The sequence below is a fragment of the Thamnophis sirtalis genome, unplaced genomic scaffold (assembly GCF_051295495.1).
Source record: "Thamnophis sirtalis isolate CommonGarterSnake01/CBP01778 unplaced genomic scaffold, rThaSir2_p1.2 scaffold_3, whole genome shotgun sequence".
Taxonomy (NCBI): domain Eukaryota; kingdom Metazoa; phylum Chordata; class Lepidosauria; order Squamata; family Natricidae; genus Thamnophis; species Thamnophis sirtalis.
This window is the reverse complement of record NW_028261383.1, coordinates 57,446,664-57,470,823: the sequence shown is the minus strand read 5'-3', so window position 1 is coordinate 57,470,823 and position 24,160 is coordinate 57,446,664. Positions and strand designations below refer to the sequence as shown.

General features: G+C 37.5%; 1 protein-coding gene across 5 annotated transcripts in view; it reads left to right on the top strand.

Annotated features, from left to right (window-relative positions):
- RAD18 (RAD18 E3 ubiquitin protein ligase) overlaps positions 1–24,160 on the top strand; it is a 120,288-nt gene that overhangs the window by 17,163 nt on the left and 78,965 nt on the right. For all 5 annotated transcript variants that reach the window (XM_087708923.1, XM_087708924.1, XM_087708920.1 and 2 more), the window contains exons 5-6: positions 7,979–8,316; positions 13,936–14,035. In XM_087708923.1, coding sequence (XP_087565049.1) covers positions 7,979–8,316; positions 13,936–14,035 — 438 coding nt within the window. The remainder of the gene's footprint in view (positions 1–7,978; positions 8,317–13,935; positions 14,036–24,160) is intronic.

The following is a 24,160-nucleotide window of genomic DNA, read 5'->3' as shown; positions in this document are numbered from 1 at the left end:
ATTTTATCTGAGCAAATGATGGAGAGGGAAGGGAACTTTGCGGTATTAATAATTCATGCATCAAAAAGGACTTTAAATAACCAGCAATCAAATTCCTTCTGGAGAATTACTGAAAGATGATTAGCAATATACCAACTTCCAAAATAAATATTAGAGCCATTCATTAAAGTGGCTTAAACTATTCACATAGTAGAAAAATCCCCTCCACATTAATCGTTAAACTTTTAGATACAAAAAATGTGCATCTTAAAGAATTGGTTATGGACTTATGCAGAGCATAAGATACACGTGCTGCTGGACCAACTGAAAATTGTGACATAGTGTTAGTAATTTTTATTTACATATAAATGGGAAATTGCCAAGGAAGGCAAAGGTAATTGTATCTTAATTCATAGAGAAGTGGTAAAATGAAAGTTTAAGTAAGAAAACAAATGTATGTTTTCCAGAATAAGTGATTAAAGGTCACATAGTCCCACAAAGTTAAAAGTTCATCTAGCTTTAATATTGCAAATCAGGAAAATAAACTTGAATAAACCAAATGTCACAGCACGAGTTTAATGCAACTTCTAAGAAATTGTTAGAACAAGGAAATAGAGAGCCATTTTTAGCTTGAGAGCTTAGATATTGGCTATAGGCCAGCAGTCGACATGGCCAGAACACTATGGCAATTACCTGGTATTTTGCACTAGTACATTCCTATTCTTTCCTGTGAAGCCCAGCACAACAGTCATAGTAACACAACATTTCCCTAATTTTCCTCTGGTTAACCCATCATTTGGAAGATGCACTTTACCTATATAGCACTGATGATATATAGGTGGGGTGGGGGACTGCAGATTAAAACTGAGCATGTTACCCTGTTTCCCTGAAAATAAGACCTCCCTGGATAATAAGCCCAATTGGGCTTTTGAGCGCATGTGCTAAAATAAGACCTTCCCTGAAAATATTGCAATACAGCAGCAGCCATGAGGTGACCATGCTTGCTGCCTCCTGCACCTCAAAAATAATAAGATCTCCCTGAAAATAAGGCCAAGTGCTTATTTCGGGGGTCAAAAGAAAATAAGACCCTGTCTTATTTTCGGGGAAACACAGTATGTTTTTCCTTTGGGTGGAGTATTAAGTTGAGTGGTCATCACAAAAAATGAACATGTTATCTGCATGAATACAAAAAAGGAAAGGAAAGTTACACAAGAGCTATATAAGCAGACAATACTATAAATGCAAATAAGAAATAAAAGGTTAGGAGCTATAACATTAATATTTAAGAATTTCTTTAAATATAGACTGAATAGGAAACCAGTTAGTAAAATGAGGGCTGTAATGGAGGAGCCTATTTATTTGCACATTTACCTCTTCTACTAAAAAAAAATCTTGTGTCTGTGTACACAATTTTGAAATGCTGTGTTATTTTAAAAGCAACATGAAAATGTTTTTAATGCATATTTTTGCATAAAACACATAGCAAAAATTTAATGAAATTAAGGGGAGCCGAATGAATTATGTGTATCTGTCTGTAATGTCCCTGAATTCAAGATTTTAGTTAACTTCCTGGGTTGGACATTCTTTTGTAAGTCTATGCTGTTTCTTTTAATAGTTTTAAATTTATGAATAAACAGATAGCTAAACAAAAAAGGAGAGACTTGATAAAAAAAATACCAAATCCAGGAAGTGAACATTTAAAAAAAACAACACAAGGGTAAATTGTATCCTGGCCAAATGAATTAACAATGTACATTGATAGAACCTGGCTGGTAGTAGTGATTGACTAGGAAAAGAATATTGAACTTAACAGTAGATAGTTTGTGGAAAAGAGCTCAGTGTTCAGCTGCTATAAAAATAATCACTTCTACAATGGGAAACATTTAGAAAAGAACTAAAAATAAAATTGTCAACGTTCATTGTTAATACAATTATCCTAATTATGTCCACAGTGAATATTGACTATATTATGTAAGACATAGGACACTAAGTGCATTTTGTTCACTGTAAAAATAAGTGATGCATCTAAAAGGAAGCTCATGATCAATGGACCGGAGGAGATTTCTTTGAAGATAAATTTCAGTTTTAGAAAACAGCAACACTGCAAGTAATAGAGGTACTTAAAATGCATGTGGAAAAAAGTACAAACTTTTTTGTGTTTCTCCATCTCTCAATAAAGTAGAATCCCACATTATATAGTTGAGCCAAATTTATAATTGTGTAGCAAGTGATTACCAAACAGTTCTTGTATGCTATTTTAAATCTGTTGAATCTCCTGGGATTCTCTATTTCTCAGCCCTAGTTAATTTTGTGGGTGTGATTTAGGGCTTGGCATTTTCCCATGGGTCCCATTTTGACTTTTTTTTGCTGTCCAAATCAGTGGCCATCTGGACTCAGTCTAACTCATCACCCACAGGTATTATTACTCTTAGAATCAAAACCCATAATAGGTTATTAACAACCACAGTTGCATACCACTTATGTGGCAGGCTGTGCACTAGCTATTGATAGTGTTCAATAGTTTAGAATGGTAGAAAAGAATTATTTATTAGCCAAGTGTGATTGGACACAAGGAATTTATCTTTGGTGCATATGCTCTCAGTGTTCATAGGGAGAATAAAATACATTCATCAAGAATCATAAGATACAGCACTTAATGATAGTCATAAGGTACAAATAAGCAATCAGGAAACAATATCAATATAAATTGTAAGGATACAAGCAACAAAGTTACATTCCTGCAGTCATAAGTGGGAGAAGATGGGTGATAGGTATTCTGTAGGGAGAATGAGGCAGACAGGAACTGAGGCAAGGCAGGTTGAAGCTATCCCGGAGTCCTTTGGGATTGGGCGGCATATAAATTTTAATAATAAATAAATAAATAACACAACCTTTTATTACAGTAACATACAGCTCAATGTAAGGCAAACCTCGAACCAGCAAACAGCAAAGCATTTGACAGCTGACAGCCCTTTTATACTAGAGCTGTCAGATGCTTAACCAATAGGGTAGCTGGATTCTCCCGCCAGCTGGTTGCTCGCGTCTTAGCCAATCAGCAGCTAGCAATTCAAGTCAATGGCTTCATAGCCTCGAGGACTTAACAATAGGAACGATGATAAGACTAATAGTAATAGTAATACAGCCTTAGTGAATAGTTTGACAGAGGTGAGGGAATTATTTGTTTAGCAGAGTGATGGCATTCAGGGAAAAAACTATTCTTGTGCCTAATTGTCTTGGTGTGTAGTGCTCTATAGTCTTCATTTTGACAGTAGAAGTTGAAACAATTTATGTCCAGGATGTGAGGGGTCTGTAAATATTTTCACAGTCCTCCTTTTGACTTGTGCAGTGTACAAGTCCTCAATGGAAGGCAGGTTGGTAGTAATTGTTTTTCCATAGTTCTAATTATCTAATTATCTAATTACTGGCTCAAAATACTGGTGGTATCTAAAGCCTTGCAGGACTTGGGCCTAAAGTGTTAACATAATTCCTTCTTCCAACCAAAATGTAACCATCTGGTATTAATTAATACTAAGAGGTGTTATTATTATTATTGAATATCCTTCTGCTTTGGAATGGCCTCCACTCAGAGTTGAAACTTGCTTCTTCTTTAATAGCATTTTTCCAAAAGCTAGTCATCACTAAGTAATATTATATTTTTGTTCGAACAACAGTGATGGCTTCTGCAAGGTCATTAGAAGTTTGCTTATAACTCAGATTTCTAATATTTTACAAGATTTTTGTAAACTGCCTAGAGTTTCTGGAAGGTTCAATATAATATAAATTATAGATGGATAGATAAAGAGACACAGGCATGTATATACTGAGTTGGCATTAATATATTAACAATATTTCATAATTCATGTGGTTATAAATGGTTAACATTTTAAAGGCATTATATTACTGCATTTTTTCCATTAGTAATTTTCTTCTCATCCTTTTGCACTATTTATGTTTCATATATTTGTTTAATTATGCTTATATTTAGAAGGTATGTGGGAAGCTTGCTTTAAATGTGACAAAATTGTGTTTAACTCAGAATGCTTCTATTTCTTGAAAATCAATGATAATTTAGAAAATAATGTTTTAAATCCCACAACATTAATATTTTAGTTGGTACTTTGTTCTAAGTTGTCTGAGTGTCAAATGATTTATTGGAACTTTTATTTTATCGTTTAAAGCTTTGTCTAATATTTCTAAGGTCAAGTAGTGCTGTTCTCATCCAATTTGATATTGGATTATAATCTTTCACCATTTTTTAAATTTCTTTAATGGATATGTATAAATCTTATGTATCAGGGAAGTCAGATAATCTATATGTTTTTGACTTGGAGAAGAACCAAAGCAATAGCTGTCCAATATAGTATCTTTGGCTAAATACTAGCATAAATAGTACAGTTTAGACATATCTTGTGATTGTTCATATCTTTACATTCTGAGGAGGGTGCCATGATATAATGATGTATTAAAAACATGGACATGGAGATTCTCAGGCATCCAGGTCATAGTTGTGCCAAAGTTGGTTTTTCAAGAGGCAACTGGACTTTTTTGTTTCTCTTTGAATTGAAAGAAAAACAAGAAAGTCCAGTTGCCCCTTGAAAAAGCACATTTGGGACTATGAAAACATGGATGTATATGTGAAACAAATGGGAAGATATTACATGTTTGACTTTGGAGTCTCACCATTTCATTTTCCCATTGATCCATCTAGCAAGTTGAAAGAGATTTGTTTTCCATTTGCTGGGTGAACTTTGCATAATTATGAACTGTATTTATTTATTTAGGAGATTTATAAGGATGTCTACTTTAAAATGATGAGTATGCTCAGGTGAAAAATCAATCATCAATCATACCCAATGTTTGTCTGGGCCATAACCCATCCTAATCCAGAACCTTGGGAAAAACCTCAAATCTATAGTATCTTCTTGGAATTTGCAGTGGTTGGGCTATATAGGTAAATACTATACTATTCCAAATGGCAGATACAGCAACGGAGAAGACTTGTAGCATGAAGATCTTTATAAATGATCATCAACACCTTAATTTGCACCTGGAGGCTAATCCTGAAACTGATCAGAGCAGCTGATGGAATAGCAATGTTACAAGGCAGAGTGAGGTGTATCCATAACTAATTACAGTACTACATTTTGGGTCAGTTATAACTTCCGCACAAGTCTTCAAGGGCAGCTCCATTAATGCATATTGCAGTAATACAGAGGTGACTGAAAAAGGCCTTCTCATCCAGGAATTGACACAATTGGCAAACAAATCTATGCAATGCCCTCCTAGATACTTTCTGCATGTCGCCATGCTGTAAAAAAAGAAGTTGAGACTCTAGAACGGGTGTCAAACTGGCGGCCCACGGGCCAGAGGTATCACCCCAGTTCTGTGAATGGAGAAAACATTGAGAAACATCAAGTTATAGCAAGGTGATGCTGTGAGTTTGAGACCTGTGCTCTAGAAAGAATGCTGAGGAGAGCAACAAAGATGATTAGGGGACTGGAGGTTAAAACATATGAAGAACGGTTGCTGGAACTGGGGTATGTCTAGTTTAATGAAAAGAAGGACTAGGGATGATATGACAGCAGTGTTCCAATATCTCAGGGGTTGCCACAAAGACGAGGGAGTCAAACTATTATCTAAAGCACATGAGGAAGGGAAAAGAAGCAGTGGATGGAAACTAATCAAGGAGAGAAGCAACCTAGAACTAGGAAGAAATTTCCTGACAGTTAGAACAATTAATCAGTGGAACAACCTGCTTCCAGAAGTTGTGAACGCTCCAACACTGGAAGTTTTTAAGAAGAGATTGGACAACCGTTTGGCTGAAATGGTATATAGGGTTTTCTGCCTGAGCAGAGTGTTGAACTAGAAGACCTCCAAGGTCCTTTCCAACTCTGTTATTCTATTCTGTTCTGTTCTCTATTTTTCATGTTCTTTAAGCAGGAACTAGAAGTCCTCCAAACCAAATTTGCCTGGGAGAATAATTCTTACCGATTCCTATAATTGGAAGACCTCTGGAATCAGTTAGTACACATATTCTTAGCCACTCAGTCTCGCTAGAGTTGAGCCTCAATCTGTTCTCCATGGAGACTCCAACAACCTCCAGATACTGTAGCAGAACCTTAATGTTAACATTTGGTTGGTCAGGATCTGAGCCTTTCCATAAGAGTATCATCTGCTGTATTGATCACATCTGACCTGTGTGGCCAAATAACTTCACCTAGTGGTTACAAGTAGACATTGAATAACATCAGCCCTTAATTTTTCTAGTAGAGTAATTCAGTGAAAGGAGCACAGTCTTTTATCTTCTGGCTATAACTGAACTGATCTATGTGGATTTGAGCCATTGGTAGAAAAGAGTATTGTCTTTAAAAATTGATTAAGTTTGTAATTGGTTTTTCTGAAGGTTGTGGTATATTTTCATGAGTGAAAATTATATTTTGGCTCAATAGAACATTTTCATTGCTTATATATTTATGGATCCGTGGCTTTATGAGCTGAAGATACCTTTTCTGCCTCCCCTTTAGAAGGAAAAATGCTTGCTTTGTGTCTTAGGAGATTTTGACATCTGCTCTGGTAAATGCCATAAAAGATCTGTATTAATTTAATTTTTTTGTTTAATTTGACCAATTGAACATGTCAAATAACATTGGACCTATTATGTGTCCACTAGATGTCACCAGTTAGCTTATTGTAACTAGGCAACAACTAGTATTAACAGTATGACTCTTAATAACTTTTAAAGTTCAGTAATAGTTTTTGTACTTTTGCAAAAAGTACTTTTATTATGTCATTAATAATTGGGTTGAGCATTTTGCTATGAAATAACTGCATTATGTCTGAATTGGCATTGATAATAGATTCATAAAAGTTTTAAGATGTGTTTGGGGAGTGGAAATTATATAGAATTTCAATTATTTTTAATGTTGCTTTCATTTTATATCAAAATGTAACAAATGAATTTGTTATCACTTGCATCTGTAATCAACTTTCAGTAATATTAATTGCAGCAGTCTTCAAATTAATATGTAGCATAGCATCCTAGGAGGAATTTTGTGGCCCAAACCTTTCATAAGAGGTTTATTTATTAAGTATTAAATACATAGGCCAGAGGCTATGTGCATCCTAAAATACATGCAGATTCCATTGTGTCTTCTGTAGCTTCTTTACATCTGTTCATAAATTACACAAAATCGTAGGTACAAACTTTTCCTATCAGCCTTAAACAAAACTGACTGTTTTTATATTATAGTAATTATTTCTTGAGCTTAGAGGACTACCATAATTAGAGGATTGTGGTTAATTATATGTACTGGGATATGCATAGGAAAAATGCATAACAGAAACAAAGTTGTAGATATTCAACCAATAACTGATGTGTTGTGTTAATTGTTTTGAAAATATACTAAATTGACTGATCAGTGTTTATTGTTTGAAATATATTTTGGGAAAAATGCATTAAAAAAAGGACAAACGTTGAAGAAAATAAAGTGTATTGTGTGATAGAAATTCTGGAATTAAAAGTACACTTTACTGGTGTGAAAATATTGTACTTGTTGATTGTGAAAAAACTGCTATGGGACCCAGCTATTTAATTCTTCTTTTCTCCTCTCACTCACCCTACACTTTTCTAATTTCAACGACATCATCAAGTGATCTGAATTTAGAGTAGTCAAACCTTTTTCTTCTAAAAATGTTACAGCATTATTGGATAACTGATGAGTTTTCCTTCTCTTTATATAAATAAAGAGTAGGTGGTTTAAGGGTTTTGTATCTCAGCTCCCAATGCTAGATACAAATAAAGGGATAGGTATTCAGTTGATTGTGGATGCGTACATTAACTATCATCCTTTCACTTAAGCTTCAGCAGAACTTCAGCCAGAAGGTATCATGCTTGGGTTTTAGCTATTGTTCCCTTTCAAATGTTCAAAAGAATCCTGAGGAAAAAAATATATAGAAAAATAGTTTTGTAAATTGATCTAGCGCTGTATTTTGTTCCTAGACAGCGGTTGTTCCAGGCAGTTTTGGATTCTCCATCAATTTCTTCTCCAACTCTGTTACCTAAGAAAGCTCCTCTCCAAGGTCACATTTTGAACTCTCCAGATGGATTGTTTTTCAAACAGAAAAAGCAACGTGCAGATACCTTTCCAGTCAACGAAAATAGACATTTAATATCAGCTGACAAAGGCAAAAATATTAAAATAAAGCAAGAGGAGAACCTCTGTAGCTCAGAAGAAAGTTATGAGGCAGGTGGTAAAGAAGTAGCAAATACAGCTCCCACTGGAAGCATCAGAAACTCTGAAATGCCTTCCACATCTGCAACAAAATTTGTCACAAAAGGTAAGGCATTTTGCTGTATACATCAAAATTGCACCTTCATTTTTCTATACGCTTGCTAGTTTATGTCACATATTTGATTCCGATTATTTTCATCTTTATATTAATATATCAGTTTATTCATACTGTTGCTTCTACACTGATGTTAACTGTGGGTATTTTTGTGTTGGCTTAGATGTTCACTACTGTATACAATAAGCTTCTCTTCAGGGGGTGGATGAAATGGGGGAAACACTTGGGCCGTGTTTCTCAACCTTGGGAACTTTAAGATGTGTAGAACTTCAACTCCCAGAATTCCTAAGCCACCCTAGAGTGCTGGATAGGAAATTCTGGGAATCGAAGTCTATACATCTTAAAGTTTCCAAGGTTAAGAAACTAGAAGACTATTAGTACTCATGTTTCCCTAGATTTCTTACCTCCATGTATAAAGTAAACAGTCACTATTATGCCAATTATAAATGAAATCTCTTTGCTTATTTATTTTACTTCTGACCAGTTAAATGAAAGGACTTCAGAATACGAACTGTAGGATAAGTAATAAAAACACAAAAAAAGAAATTAAAACATTACACATTGATTAATTGATGATATGCCATCAAGTTGTCAATTCTAATGACCAAATAGATACATTTTCTCTATGATAATCCAATTTAATCTAATCTAATCTAATCTTCCAAAGGTAAAACAGTAACAATACATCAGCAATAAAAGGTAAAGGTTGCCCTTGCACATATGTGCTAGTCATTCCCGACTCTAGGGGGCGGTGCTCATCTCCATTTCAAAGCTGAAGAGCCAGCGCTGTCTGAAGACATCTCTGTAGTCATGTGGCTGGCATGACTAAATGCCAAAGGCACATGGAATGCTGTTACCTTCCCATCAAAGGTGGTTCCTATTTTTCTACTTGAATTTTTACGTGCTTTCGAACTGCTAGGTTGGCAGAAGTTGGGACAAGTAACAGGAGCTCACTCCATTATGTGGTGCTACAACCAAACTGCCAACCTTTCTGATCAACAAGCTCAGCGTCTTCGTCACTAAGCCACCATGTCCCTTACATCAGCAATATCATTAGTTAAAATGCATAAAGCTATTTCCCCCCTAATGGCCAGAAAAAACATATGACCAATATAATTTGTCATATGAGCATCCATCCTACTACTGTCATTTACGGAAATTAGTTTTAATTAATTATAAAACATACAAAAAATAAAATAATTTTGTTATATTATTAAGAAAAAAGTAGGACATGAAATGTTTCAATATTTTCAGAATTTCTCCTATCTATGTGCTGTTCCCTGAATATAGCTTATAGAAAAAACTTTTCAAGAAGCCAAGCATATACAGTGGGGCAAAAAAGTATTTAGTCAGCCACCAATTCTGCAAGTTCTCCCACTTAAAAAGATGAGAGAGGCCTGTAATTGACATCATAGGTAGACCTCAACTATGAGAGACAAAATGAAAAAACAAATCCAGACAATCACGTTGTCTGATTTGGAAATAATTTATTTGCAAATTATGGTGGAAAATAAGTATTTGGTCAATATCAAAAGTTCATCTCATACTTCGTTATATATCCTTTGTTGGCAATGACAGAGGTCAAACGTTTTCTGTAAGTCTTCACAAGGTTGGCACACACTGTTGCTGGTATGTTGGCCCATTCCTCCATGAAGATCTCTAGAGCAGTGATGTTTTGGGGCTGTCATAGGGCAACACGGACTTCCAACTCCCTTCAAAGGTTTTCTATGGGGTTGAGATCTGGAGACTGGCTAGGCCATTCCAGGACCTTGAAATGCTTCTTACGAAGCCACTCCTTCGTTGCCTGGGCGGTGTGTTTGGGATCATTGTCATGCTGAAAGACCCAGCCACGTTTCATCTTCAATGCCCTTGCTGATGGAAGGAGGTTTGCACTCAAAAGCTCACGATACATGGCCCCATTCATTCTTTCCTGTACACAGATCAGTCATCCTGGTTCCTTTGCAAAGAAACAGCCCCAAAGCATGATGTTGCCACCCCCATGCTTCACAGTAGGTATGGTGTTCTTTGGATGCAACTCAGCATTCTCTCTCCTCCAAACACAACGAGTTGTGTTTCTACCAAACAGTTCTACTTTGATTTCATCTGACCATATGTCATTCTCCCAATCCTCTTCTGAGTCATCCAAATGCTTTCTAGCAAACTTCAGACGGGCCCAGACATGTCTGGCACTGCAGGATCTGAGTCCCTGGCAGTGTAGTGTGTTACTGATGGTAGCCTTTGTTACGTTGGTCCCAGCTCTCTTCAGGTCATTCACTAGGTCCCCCCGTGTAGTTCTGGGATTTTTGCTCATAGTTCGTGTGATCATTTTGACCCCACGGGGTGAGATCTTGCATGAATTGTAAGCCGCCCTGAGTCCCCTCAGGGAAAAGGGCGGCCTATAAATAATAAAGAAAAAAAAATGGAGCCCCAGATTGAGGGAGATTATCAGTGGTCTTGTATGTCTTCCATTTTCTAATTATTGCTCCCACAGTTGATTGCTTCACACCAAGCTGCTTGCCTATTGCAGATTCAGTCTTCCCAGCCTGGTGCAGGTCTACAATTTTGTTTCTGGTGTCCTTTCTTGGTCTTCACCATAGTGGAGTTTTGAGTGTGACTGTTTGAGGTTGTGGACAGGTGTCTTTTATACTGCTAACAAGTTCAAACAGATGCCATTAATGCAGGTAATGAGTGGAGGACAGAGGAGCCTCTTAAAGAAGAAGTTACAGGTCTGTGAGAGCCAGAAATCTTGCTTGTTTGTAGGTGACCAAATACTTAATTTCCACCATAATTTGCAAATAAATTCTTTCCAAATCAGACAATGTGATTGTCTGGATTTGTTTTCTCATGTTGTCTCTCATAGTTGAGGTCTGCCTATGATGTCAATTACAGGTCTCTCTCATCTTTTTAAGTGGGAGAACTGGCACAATTGGTGGCTGACTAAATACTTTTTTGCCCCACTGTTTTAGGTGATGATTTGATTCAACTACCCCAAAAAAGACAATTAAAATGAACTTATCAAACACAGTTGATTGGTGGGAAGCTCTTCACCTGCCAGATGATAAAGAATTAAAAAAAAACTTTAATAACATTTTAATTTTTTTCCTTTTTTTTGCCAATGGTTCATTTGTGGAGCCTTGCACCATCTGTGTGTGCATAGGATTACATTTTGGGGTGTTTCGGATATAATCTTAGCTTCTCTGGGTTTTCTCTCTCTCTTTTTTTTAGAAGCATGGTAAGAAGGATGAAGCCTTTTAATTTGATCACCCCCCCCCCATGATCTTTTCTTATTTTTAAATGTTAATGGAGGACCCCCAAAGAGCTTTTGCTTGGTTATATTTATTAATATTTACCAACATTAAAAATTAAAATTGATGCATTGACTGCCATTAGCTCTTCTGACGATTGTTTAATGGGATTTTAATATTGTATTATTTTTTAACAGCACTGGCAAATAATTTTGGTTTTTGGGGGATCCCCAGGGGTTTTAGAACCACACTTCAAGAAACACTGCTTTAGATGAATTGAAGTTTTGTCTATTACACAGATTTTATTGCTATGGTTAGCTATGTATAAGAAAAAGGACATTTTAATTATCTTGATTTGATATCATGAGTGTCTCAGGGAGTGGGCAAATGATAGTCTACCCTATTTCCCTGAAAATAAGACCTCCCCGGATAATAAGCCCAATCGGGCTTTTGAGCGCATGTGCTAAAATAAGCCCTCCCCCGAAAATAAATCCTCCCTGAAAATATTGCAACACAGCAGCAGCCATGAGGTAATAACAGTCACCACTTCCTGCACCTCCCCAAAATAATAAGAGCTCCCTGAAAATAAGTCCAAGAACGTTTTCAAGGGGGGGGGGGTCAAAAGAAAATAAGACTCTGTCTTGTTTTCAGGGAAACAGGGTACTTGAGTCAGATGTTGTGATATGATTGATGCAAATTACGCAATTGTTTGATGGCTCAATGCGTATGTTGTTATTTGACATAAGGATCGCTTGTTACACATGCTGCTGTTTGTCATTGGTACATTTCAATTTGTATTTGTTCATGATGCAAAGTATTTTTTTCTGACTGCATGAGCAGTCAGTTTTTTTCTGACTGCATGAGCAGGAAGAGGTTGCATAAATTACCACCTGAATGTACACACATAGCTATTAATTTAGCTGGATTTTTAAAGAGTTGTATAAATCCATCCATCTGCAACTACTAGCCATGATGACTAAATGACTTTATAATTCTGATTTCAATATTCTAGGAATTAGGGATGATCATCACCTTTAAGACCCAATTGTGAGCTTTTATTTATGTATTTCATCTATACTATCATTGTAAAAGAACTACTACTTTCATTGTAAAAAAACAATACAGTACTGTAGTTTTATATTAAAAATCTCAGTGAAAATTGATAAACATTTAGTTGAATGAAATTGGTACTCGGCTGGCCTTCTTGTTCCAAAGCAATAGGAAATTATGAGACCATGTTTTAAACTATTTATGGTGGAATTTTTACATTCATCATACTCTACTTTTGTTCATCTTAAAAGATTGAAATTTTAATTTAATGATTACTTATGTATGGAAAGGTAACACACTTAATTTTTCGTACCTCTGCATTGCAAGGTGAGTCAAAGACATAAAATGCAATAATAACTTTAATATACTTGCTTTTATCATACATCAGCATCTTTGCTAACTTGATTTGGAATACCAAATCATGTTTGCTCTACCGATATTATTGCTTAGATGCCGTAGACATTGAAATTTTGCTGACTTATGAGTGTAAGTATGTGAAACAGGGAATAAAACTATACACGGGGAAAAAAAAATCTTCATTTCACTTTCTACTGCTTTATAATAAAAAAAATGAATGGGGTAGTAATTGTGCCAGCTGCAAGATAAGCAATTTCAGTCTTAGTTTTTTTACTGAGAATCAAGAAAACGATTTCACTTTGTTCAGGCTGGCAGAAATCTATTTGCATTGTTCTTTTTAGTAATACCTAGCAAGGGAAACTGTTTATACTAGCTTCATTATAAAAATTGGGTCATGTCTTTTTTTGAAGATGCTGGCTTCATTAGCATTTGATGATGAACTTAGAAATTATATAAATACAAACCTAGTGTCTTCTGGATAGGTTTGACTATAACTTCTATCACCACGTCTGGAGGGCACTGACTTGAGAAGAATCCATCTAGATCAGAAGTGGTATTCAGTAGGTTCTAACCAGTTCTGGAGAACTGATAGCGGAAAATTTTAATAGTTTGGAGAACCGGTAAATACCACCTCTGACTGGCCTCGCCCCCATCTATTCTTTGCCTCCCGAGTCCCAGCTAATCAGGAGGAAATGGGGATTTTGCAGTATCTTTCCCCTGGAGTGGGGTCGGAATGGAGATTTTACAGTATCCTTCCCCTGCCATGCCCACCAAACCACGCCCACCAAGCCATAACACGCCCACCAAGCCACTCCCACAGAACCGGTAGTAAAAAAATTTGAATCCCACATTGATATAGATGTCTGCACACTGTATAACAGCAAATATCCCCCTTTCCCCCAATGAAAGTTTTTGTAATTTAACTTATAATCTGATTGGCCTTGTTTAAATATTTCAGTGGAGTGTCCTGTCTGTGGGGTTCCTGTTCAAGAACTACATATAAATAACCACCTTGATAGTTGCCTGACAAGAGATGAGAAGAAAGACAGTCTCCGAAGGTAAGGTTCTTGAGTTTATGAGTTCTAATACATGCTATCCATGCTTACTTTAGCAAGAAAACAGTACCAAATTGGATCAGTTTTTCTTGTTTTATTTAATGGCCTTTGAATAATGCTTTTAGGTATAAAAACAATATTAGATGGGCTCCAGCATGAGTCTGAAAGCTCAGAAGACAAAATCTCTGGTCTTGATGACTAACCCAGATTGGATCCTAAAAAAAATATTAGTACATTGGTTATTATCAATAAAGTAACAATCTATTCAGATTTATTGGACAAATGCAAATCCTTCCCTCTGGAGCAATTGGTATCTGGAGAATAACTGAAACAACGTTATGGCCTCTTTAGTAATACTATATTTTCCAGCAGGTGATTTTTCTTTGCTACACTTCAATCAAGGAGGCAGTTAAAATCATTCACTTTCTTTGAGTCCTTTGTAGATGCAGTTTTTGTTTCATCTGGAGGTTTGATGGAGTAATTACTCATCCTGTACATAGCAGAATGATATAGTTGAATCTTTGGAAGAATGTGATTGGCATATATTTATCTCTTTCACAAACTTAGTACAATCAATAGAAATATAAATGAAATATGGTACAAGGGGCCTAGCAGGTCACTCAATATTGCTGCAAAGCCTCCCCAAATATATCCAAAAGAGGTAAGTTAGTTGAAAGGGGAGAACAGATAGTTTCTAATTTTCATATTTGCTGGGGTTGTACATCAGAACATGATCTCAGGAAGAGGCTGATGGTTCCAGTCTGGTAATTCTTTGGATTTGATTTGAAACTGCTCCTAAATCATTCTCAGTTTAATGTTCCTGAGCTTATAAATAAGGCCAGTAATTTATTAAATTACTGCATAGAGCAGTCTTTCTTAACATGTTCTGCAAGAAATAAACTTTTTTTTTTTTAAAAAATGCTCTGTAATGCTAGAATGCAATGGTTAGAATTTTCATGTGCTATGAGTGATCTTCTCAATGGCAACATTGCTATTATTGCAAATATTGTAAAATATGGATTTTGTAGGTTAGAAGTGAATTGTATTGTGAAGTTTTAATCATTTCTGTGACTTACGCAAGGGTTCTCTAAGACCTGTGAATTATTTCAGGGGCTATTCCATGATATCAATGTTAAGGAAACCCGGTCTAGAGCAACAAATATATATGGGACATAACTGTCAATCATCCAAGCAACTGCCTAAATAGTAGTAGATACATGTACACTTAATCAGCAAGTTCAATAAGCAAGGGATTTTTTATTTAAAAAAAGAAATGTTTTCTCATCAGTGTTTCAATTCTTTGTATTTTTGATGAAAATCCAATCAAATGCAGATGATTCCCCGCCCCCAGTTGTGATGTATCTACATTCTTTACACTTTAAATCTCTCTCTTAATGTTTACCTAAGAGCTAAGGGCTCTTCTACTTTGATTGTCCTTCATATTATATGACTAACATATAATACAGGATGGGCTAGATTTAATGATTTTTTTTTAAAAAAAAATAAGATTAGTTATCTTAGGTAGGTTAATTCATATTGTGCTGTTTGTTGTAAACTGCAGAGCGATTATTCCCCCCCCCCTTTCTAAGGATCGCCCAATAAACAGGAAAAAGAAAGACAATGAATTAATAGGACATTGCCAATTAAACTGAACATCTTGACATAGTACAGAGTCACCTAGACTCTTCTGTGAAAAATAACTCCATGGCTAAGAGCTAAATTATTGAAATGAAATCGGCTTGAGTCTGATTAAGCCTTGAAGAGGATATTGCCAAGGAATGCCAAAGATGTAGTAAGTCAACCTTTCAGAAGAAGCAGTAGCAAGCCACCTCTATCATCTTACCCAAGAACACTATCTTGGTCTCTTCATGACACTACCAAGATTGTGAGGAGACGTTTCTAGACTAGGAATGCATACAACAGAACTCAAGCTACTCTTCCCCCAATAAGCAGAAACAAAACTCCAAACATTTTGTGCTTTGGAAGAAACAGCTCCCAACTCTTTGATGTTTTTGCCATGGGAAATATGGAGTTCAAAAAGAGTTCTTGAGCTGTAAAAATATGAGTTGTCAGTAGAGCCCTGGAAAGAGACAATATCCAATTTAATTTCTAAAATAGAATAAAAACCTAAAACATTTTGTCAAAAACAACTGCATTTCAGTTTGCATCTGGAATAAAAAACACACATAATTCACAAGATACCAACTGCTGTGACCCCAGATTTGGACTTGAACAGTGTTGTACAACCCTAAATCAGAGATTTTGCCCAATCAAACATTATGTTTCATCTCCAATATGAGAAGTCTAGACAGCAATTAAGAAAATTACTTGAAGGCTTGAATATTGTTTCTTAACAATATTATACTTTACTGAAAAAAATATGGTGGCTGCACAATTTTAATTGAGTTGTGGCGCGCCAGCGGAGCTGGCAGAGGATTCAGACAGTGAGGAAGTTGGGGAGGAACATGGGGCAGTCCTGGAGTCTGGGAAAGGCTCTGATGAGGGCTCTGTGTCGGAGGCAGAGAGGGGGCCAGAGCCGTATGTCCGTTATCAGCTGCCTTCAGAGTCAGAAATCAGTGAGCCAGATGAACAGCTGGAGCCTCTTCCCAGTGTGCACATGTACAGAGTTGCCAGTCGAAGGGAACAGCTAAAGAACAAGGGTCGACTTGGGAGTAAGGCCACAGGTGGACGATGAATGCCCCCTCCCAGAGGAAATAAAAGAGGAGCGAAAGGGGAGTGGGGTTTGCAGGAGACAATTAGTTCACTTAATTGGTTCGTGACTCTCCGAGACTCCTTGCCAAGTTTTGCAGATAAGGTCTGTGACTGTAAATCTTCCCTTGAAAGACTTTGCTGGATATGAATGAGTAGAATTCACAGTAAATTAATAAAAGGGTTTTTTGTCAGGACCAGGAGTTTGCTTCAAGCTCTTAGGAAGCTTAGGTCAGAACAATTGAATAGGAAATTTTTAAAAAATTATGTCAGAAAAATATACTTGGGAAGAAAAGATAGGCTGCAGTCTGTTTTGACTTATTAGGAACTTTATTGAGATATTAGAATTTATTATACTTGAATTATTAATTTATGCTATTGTAAAGTTATTTTGGGCTGTAAAGGGTAAAATAGTCCAGTTCTGCATTACACCAGTATTTTGTTTTCTGTATTTTTGAATCAATTTCTCTTCCTCTTTTTTTTTTTTAAAAAAAATGAAAATGTGAGCAGGATTATATGAAGAGACTGACTTAAATTAAATTCTGCCGATTAGAATGGAGTATCAGCATTGAATTCTTGCCATACAGAAAGCTTTACTATAATTTAAATAGACTCACAAAATCATGAATGGAGTTTAGTTGTGAATGATTGTTTTCCCCCTGTCTTATGGGGTAATAATCAGAGGACTCCCACTGAAATTTAAATAGACAGCATAAACAGTGTGAACAGTGTCGAAGATTTCTTTTTTAATTGAACTCTGCAAATTGTCTGTGGAGCTTGTTCTTGTTGCTAGGAAACACTATCTACGGTGTCCACTAAAAATTGCATTGTGTGCCTGTGGCAGAAGAGTGATTCATGGCTGTTGGAAATAATAAATGCGAGTTAAAAAGGAATTAGATAATTTTTTGTACTACATAGTACCCCAGTGCCAAATTGTTAGGTAAGTTTGGGAGTGCGATGACATATTAGTGCTCCTTTACATATCATGAGGGCATAATTGAATACAATGTTTGTGAGTATTAACAAATTGCAGTGGTTTTATGTTAGCACATTTACTTGTCTTACTGCCAAGTAATTAGGAAGCTTGGAAGCCTTTGCTTTTACTTGTCTTCGACTTTCTGAGAAGTTCAGCTCTGAAACAATAATTAATATTACACGAGGTTAATAAACATTCAGTTTAAATTATGTGATTTAAGATACAGTTAACAAGAGACAACGTTAGTTGATTAGATGAGATGATAAGCTAACATTTTATCTGCAGGGAAGGAAATTGACAAAGGAACAATGTATAAGCCTGCAGCTCATGGTTTAGTTAAACTTTTTTCCCTCATGGAATTTATTGCTGACTGCTAAATTTAGAGATATATATTAGAAGATAATCTTTCGTCAATAACTTTGCTATTTTACTCTAATGCAGAATTCATTTCCAATTAAAGAGCAACATCTAAACTAAATTGAATACACATCTAGTACATTTAATTTAATTTTTGTAGTTCAATGTTAAGTAATTTGAACATTTTGTTGACACACACCCTAACAATAATTCAAAATAATAAAAAATAATAATTTAAAAGCAACATATGGTACTTTGAGAGATTCAGAAAACTTGTAACCACAATATCAAAATGTCTGAAGGGTGAGTCATGGCAACTGAACTTATTTTTCTTGTTAGTTTCAAATGTTTCACTGCTCATCCAAGCAGCTTCATCAGCTAGAGCAAGTTAGTTAGCCAGAGTCATTGAAATGTACCACCTCCTGCACCAACCTCTGGTTTCCTCCCTAAAGTGCATTGCAAAGCATCAATTAAGTTTCTCTACCTAACTTACTCTGACTGATAAAGCTCCTTGGATGAGCAGTGAAATGTCTCAAACTAACAAGAAAAATAAGTCCAGTTGCTATGACTCAACCTTCAGACAACTTCATCTGGATGACTGAGAATCTTCATCGATAATTATCAAAATGTTTTTGCCTAACAAGCTGGCCCAGTACCCAGGGGAAGAACCAAGTGTTCAGTGCCATATAACAGGCTGGTAGGGTCAGGGTCATTCATATTTTAGGAGATATTCCATTTCATAGGGCAAAATTACAACAAAAAGGGCAAGCTTTGGGTCCCATTAGATGATACTGTTTAATAGAGGGGATCTAGAGCATGCCTGCCTTGTCAGTCCTTGTGTGACTATAGTAAGAATCAGAAACATTGTTATCTCTATGTGATGACTCTCTTGGATGATTCCAAAGATACCTCTTTAGATGTCAGCTCAGGGGAGGATGAGCTGATTCCTGGTAGATGGCTCCAAATAGCCGTCTGTGAAGGACTTGGCTGAGACTCCAGTTGGGAAAACATGCAACTGCAGCTGATCGGTGAGGAGGAGGAGGAGGAGGAGGAACTGCATTCTGTAACTGATCCAAGAACATGTAGGGCACAGAAAAGGCAGGAGCAGAGATGGTCAGCCAGACTACTCAAGAAGAGAAAGCCTCACCTGTCTTGATGGCCTGCACCGGAAGCTAGCTATTATTCACAGCAGACAGATGGAAGTGTTGCTGGGAATAATGTGTTTGTTTCCTAGCTGTGTGTTCTCTGGTCATTGTGATTTCTGCCTCACTTTGGATTGACACTGTGTTTTGACTTGAATTGTGCCTTAGAGACTCTGGACTTTTCTTTCCTTGCAAGCTCTTTGGATTTAAGTTTGCCTGGTGGATTTATTTTGTTTGAGAGACTTTGAATACCTTGCGAACTCTTTGGCCATTGCTCTGTGAACTAACATTGGTCTGCTCATGGCTGGACCGGTGGTGGGTTTCCAAATTTTCTACTACCAGTTTGCTTGCACGCACTTGCGCACAATGCTTCTGTGCATGTGCAGAAATGTCCGGGGGGGGGGAGCCTCCCGCTACCGCTACTACAGGTTCGCCCAATCTGGGCTGAACCGGGAGCAACCCACCTCTGGGCTGGACTTAATTGGAACAGTTCTAGTTTTTTTGGTGAAGGGAATTGCTGGGTAATATTAAGTCACTAAAACATAGGGGTTTGTGTGTGTGTGTGTGTGTGTGTGTGTGTGTGAGTGAGTGAGCAGGGCAGGACACTCTGGCAGATTCTATCTACCTCTTCCTTACCATTCCATTTTTAAGATTATTTGGAATATAATACTAGGGAGTCCAGAGTTATATTCAGTAGAACTCTTCTTTGAATGGAAAGGCTACTGATTCAGTACAACTACAAGTGCGAAGGCTGTGATCTATGCTTCACAGTCTTCAATGTGATATTTAATACTGTTTTGAAGGATCTCCAGGATCTTTGGAGTATATTAACATTAGGCCACTGGATGAAAGGATCATTGGTGAAACATCATTTACTTTCCTTAATTGCCAGTGCTATCTTAGAGGAAAAAAACCCCCAATATCTACATTTATGGTTGACTGGAAACACTTTATAGATTGTCTGCATGAAACAGAACAAAATGCTTTTAAGATTTGTGGTTTTGATGATTAGAAAAAACTGGATAATAGAAAAGTGAGCTTTTTTATAATAGTAAGATAACTTTGCAATTATACTTACATTCATATGGGAGGTGGGAGTGGGAGGCACCGTTCTTCGGTGGTTCTCCTCCTACCTCTCGGACAGGTCGCAGTCGGTGTTGGTCGGAAGGCAGAGATCGACCCCTAGGCCCCTCAATTATGGGGTGCCGCAGGGTTCGGTCCTGTCCCCCCTCCTATTCAACATCTACATGAAGCCACTGGGTGAGATCATACGCCGGCATGGGATTAAATATCATCAATATGCGGACGATACATAGTTGTATCTGTCCACCCCGTGCCAACTCAGTGAAGCGGTAGAAGTGATGTGCCAGTGCCTGGAGGCTGTCAGGGTCTGGATGGGAACGAACAAGCTGGCGCTCAATCCCGACAAGACCGAGTTGCTATTGATGCTCCCTCCCAAAGATGGTCCAGCTATTCCATCTCTCAGCCTAGGGATGAAATTATACGCCCCTCAGAGAGGGCTCGCAATCTGGGAGTCCTCCTGGATCTGCAGCTGACTTTAGAACACCATCTGTCAGCTGTGACCAGGGGGACCTTTGCCCAGGTTCGCTTGGTGCACCAATTGTGGCCCTACCTGGACCGGGAGGCCCTTCGGATAGTCACTCACGTCCTCGTCAGCTCAAGACTGGACTACTGTAACGCGCTCTACATGGGGCTGCCCTTGAAGAGCATTCGAAGACTTCAGCTTGTCCAGAACGCAGCTGCGCGAGCGATAGTGGGTGCACCTTGGTACACCCACGCTACACCTATCCTCCGCGAGCTGCACTGGCTGCCCATTGGTCTCCGGACACGCTTCAAGGTGCTAGTCGTTACTTTTAAAGCCCTACATGGTATCGGACCTGGGTACTTGAGAGACCGCCTCCTGCCAGTCACCTTTCAAAGACCTATTAGATTTAGTATTTTTTTTTTTTTAGTATTTTATTAGGATTTATAGGCCGCCCTTTTCCCTGAGGGGACTCAGGGCAGCTTACAATCATTAGGGAGGGGGTGCAATTCAAAATAAACAATATGTGAGCAAAATAAAATAATAAAAACACAACTTGCATTCAACATTCAACACTCGGGTGGGGCAAATTAGAGGCTTATCCCCAGGCCTGTTGGGATAGCCAGGTCTTGAGGGCTGCGCAGAAGGCCTGGACGGTGGTGAGGGTGCATATCTCGACGGGGAGATCGTTCCACAGGGTCGGAGCTGCAACAGAAAAGGCTCTCCGTGTAGTCGCCAGTCGACATTGACTGGCGGATGGAATTCGGAGGAGGCCCAGTCTGTGCGATCTTATCGGTCGGAGGGAGGTAATCGGCAGAAGGCGGTCTCTCAAGTAGATCCCACAGATTAGGCCTCCTCCGAATTCCATCTGCCGGCCAATGTCGGCTGGCGACTCCTCGGGGGAGGGCCTTCTCTGTGGCTGCTCCGGCCCTCTGGAACGATCTCCCCGTGGAGATCCAGACCCTTACTACCCTTCCGGCCTTCCGCAAAGCAGTTAAGACCTGGCTGTTCCGGCAGGCCTGGGGCTGTTGAACTATCCAGCCCCATTCGAGGTTACGGCTATTGTAGTATTTTAAATTGTTTGTTTAAATTGTTTGTTTTTATTTTATTTTTATATCCCCTCCCTTTTTATTGTAAGCCGCCCTGAGTCTCTCGGGAATAGGGCGGCATACAAACCTAATAAATGAAATGAATGAAATGAAATTCACTGCAAGGAAATTGGAAGCTTCTTTTTATTCTTTCTGCACTTTACTATTTTTAACTCTTTAGTCGTTTGTGTTAGTTTTTGTGCTCTTTGTAAAACTTTTAATAAAAAAAATTAATTGCCAGTGTCATTCAGTTGATTAAAACTCCTTTTCACGAATAAGTAGAAATAAATTCTACTCATCTTTCCACAGCTTAATAGTCCTTTAAGCTTCTTTCTTAAAGTCAGGCTTGAAATAATATTAGGAAAACCCTTCCTTTATCTTTGAGTTGAAGCTTGTATGCTATTCTTATTAGGATAAAATGAAGACAGGACTATTATGTGACATACATTTGTTTTGGTTACTTGAGAGTCCTGTAATTCCTACTCTTTTTTTCCTTCCCTAGTTAAGACCTTTGGTTTTGTTTAAAAAAAGACATGAGTCTTAATGAAACCTGAAGCTTTTCTTTTAGATACGATGGACAAGTCAATTGAAAAACAATTTGGGGTGCTATTCCTTCACATGGTGATGGCTGCGAGGGAAAGAAAAAGAGATGGTGACTGTTGAAAAATGGATTTTGAAATTGACTGAATTAGCAGAGATGGCAAAATTAATTGCTTTGTTTAGAGCAGGGGAAGTCAACCTTTTTATACCTACCGCTTGCTTTTGTATCTCTGTTAATAGTAAAATTTTCTAACCGCCCACCGGTTCCACCGTAATGGTGATTTATAAAGTAGGGAAGTCAATTAAATTAAAAAAAAAGAAAGTGCTTTAGTATCGGACAAAACCCCTACCGCCCACCATGAAAGCTGGAACGCTCACAAGTGGGCGGTAGGGACCAGGTTGATTACCACTGGTTTAGAGATAAAGGACTAGACAGCTTTATAAGAGACTGGAAACCATTTGTGGACTTTGACTTGCTAAATATAATAACAAATGGTTAACAGAGGAATTTGAAGATTAGTATAATGTTTAGCACAACCTGTTGACTGCTTTTATGTATGTATGTATGTATGTATGTATGTATGTATGTATGTCAAGGGGGAGGAGAATTTATTCTTTTTTCTTTTCTTTTAGCACTTAGCCATGGAGAATGTTAAATGTTAAATCTAATTGACCCCTTTTTCCTCCTTTTTCCTTTTCTTTTGTTGTTGTTAGAGTTCATGTATGCTTTTGCTTTCATTTTGTTTGTTTGTTTTACCGTTCTGTATTTTATTATCTATGATAAAACAATACATTAAAACAAAGCCTTTTAAGTAATCCGAAATGTGTAATATCACTGACTTACTCTTAGCTTGCCCTTTGTCATAGAAAGGTAATAACAAATGTTTGCCAGTAATTTTATTTCCATAGAGATGTCTCCCTATCACTCTAAATAATTGCTGGCATCTTTAGTTTGACAGGTTTTTGAGCATTTGTTGATTTTCATGATTATTTGTGGGTGTAATGATTTATATATCTGTAGAATGTGCTCTCCCTCTGGAAATAGGGTTGTTTGGTATCAAATGGATTATTTTTATTTAGGCATCACACTGTTTGAAACAATACCTAAGGAGATTGTTTTCACAAAAGATTTAGCCATGGTCAATCATAATGTAACATTGGCACCACATGCTAATTTATTTCAATACCAACATATTGAGTCAGTTGTAGCATGCTCCCCCCCCCCCAAAAAAAAAACACCTGTCTAGTTCTCAGAGACTGCCTGGACAAGTCCCTGTGGTTTTCTTGGCAAAGTTTTTCAGAAGTGGTTTGCCATTGGTTCCTTCCTAGGGCTAAGAGAAAGTGATTGGCTCAAGGACACCCAGCTGGCTGTGTTCCTAAAACGGCACTAGAACCCATGGTCTTCCATTTTGTATTCTGATGCCTTAATCCCCACAGCAAACTGGCTCTTATTGAATGTCCATAATTTTCAGCAAACTCAGAAGGGCAATTATAGCAATTACTTGAGTACTTAAAAGGAGATCACCAAAGGAAGGCTAAGGATAATGTCAGCACACAATACAGAGTAATTCTTTTAAGTTACAGAAAGGCAGATTCTGATTCTAGAATCTGTATTGAAGCATAAGCTGTTCAGCAACATAATGGATGATTTAATCTGGATTGCTGCACTCAGTAGGAAATTGATTCTAAGACAAAGCAGAAGAACACATAGTTTTAAAGTATAGCTGTCAGCTGGATCTCCAGCATGGGGTTCAACTTTGCTGGATGCGTGCT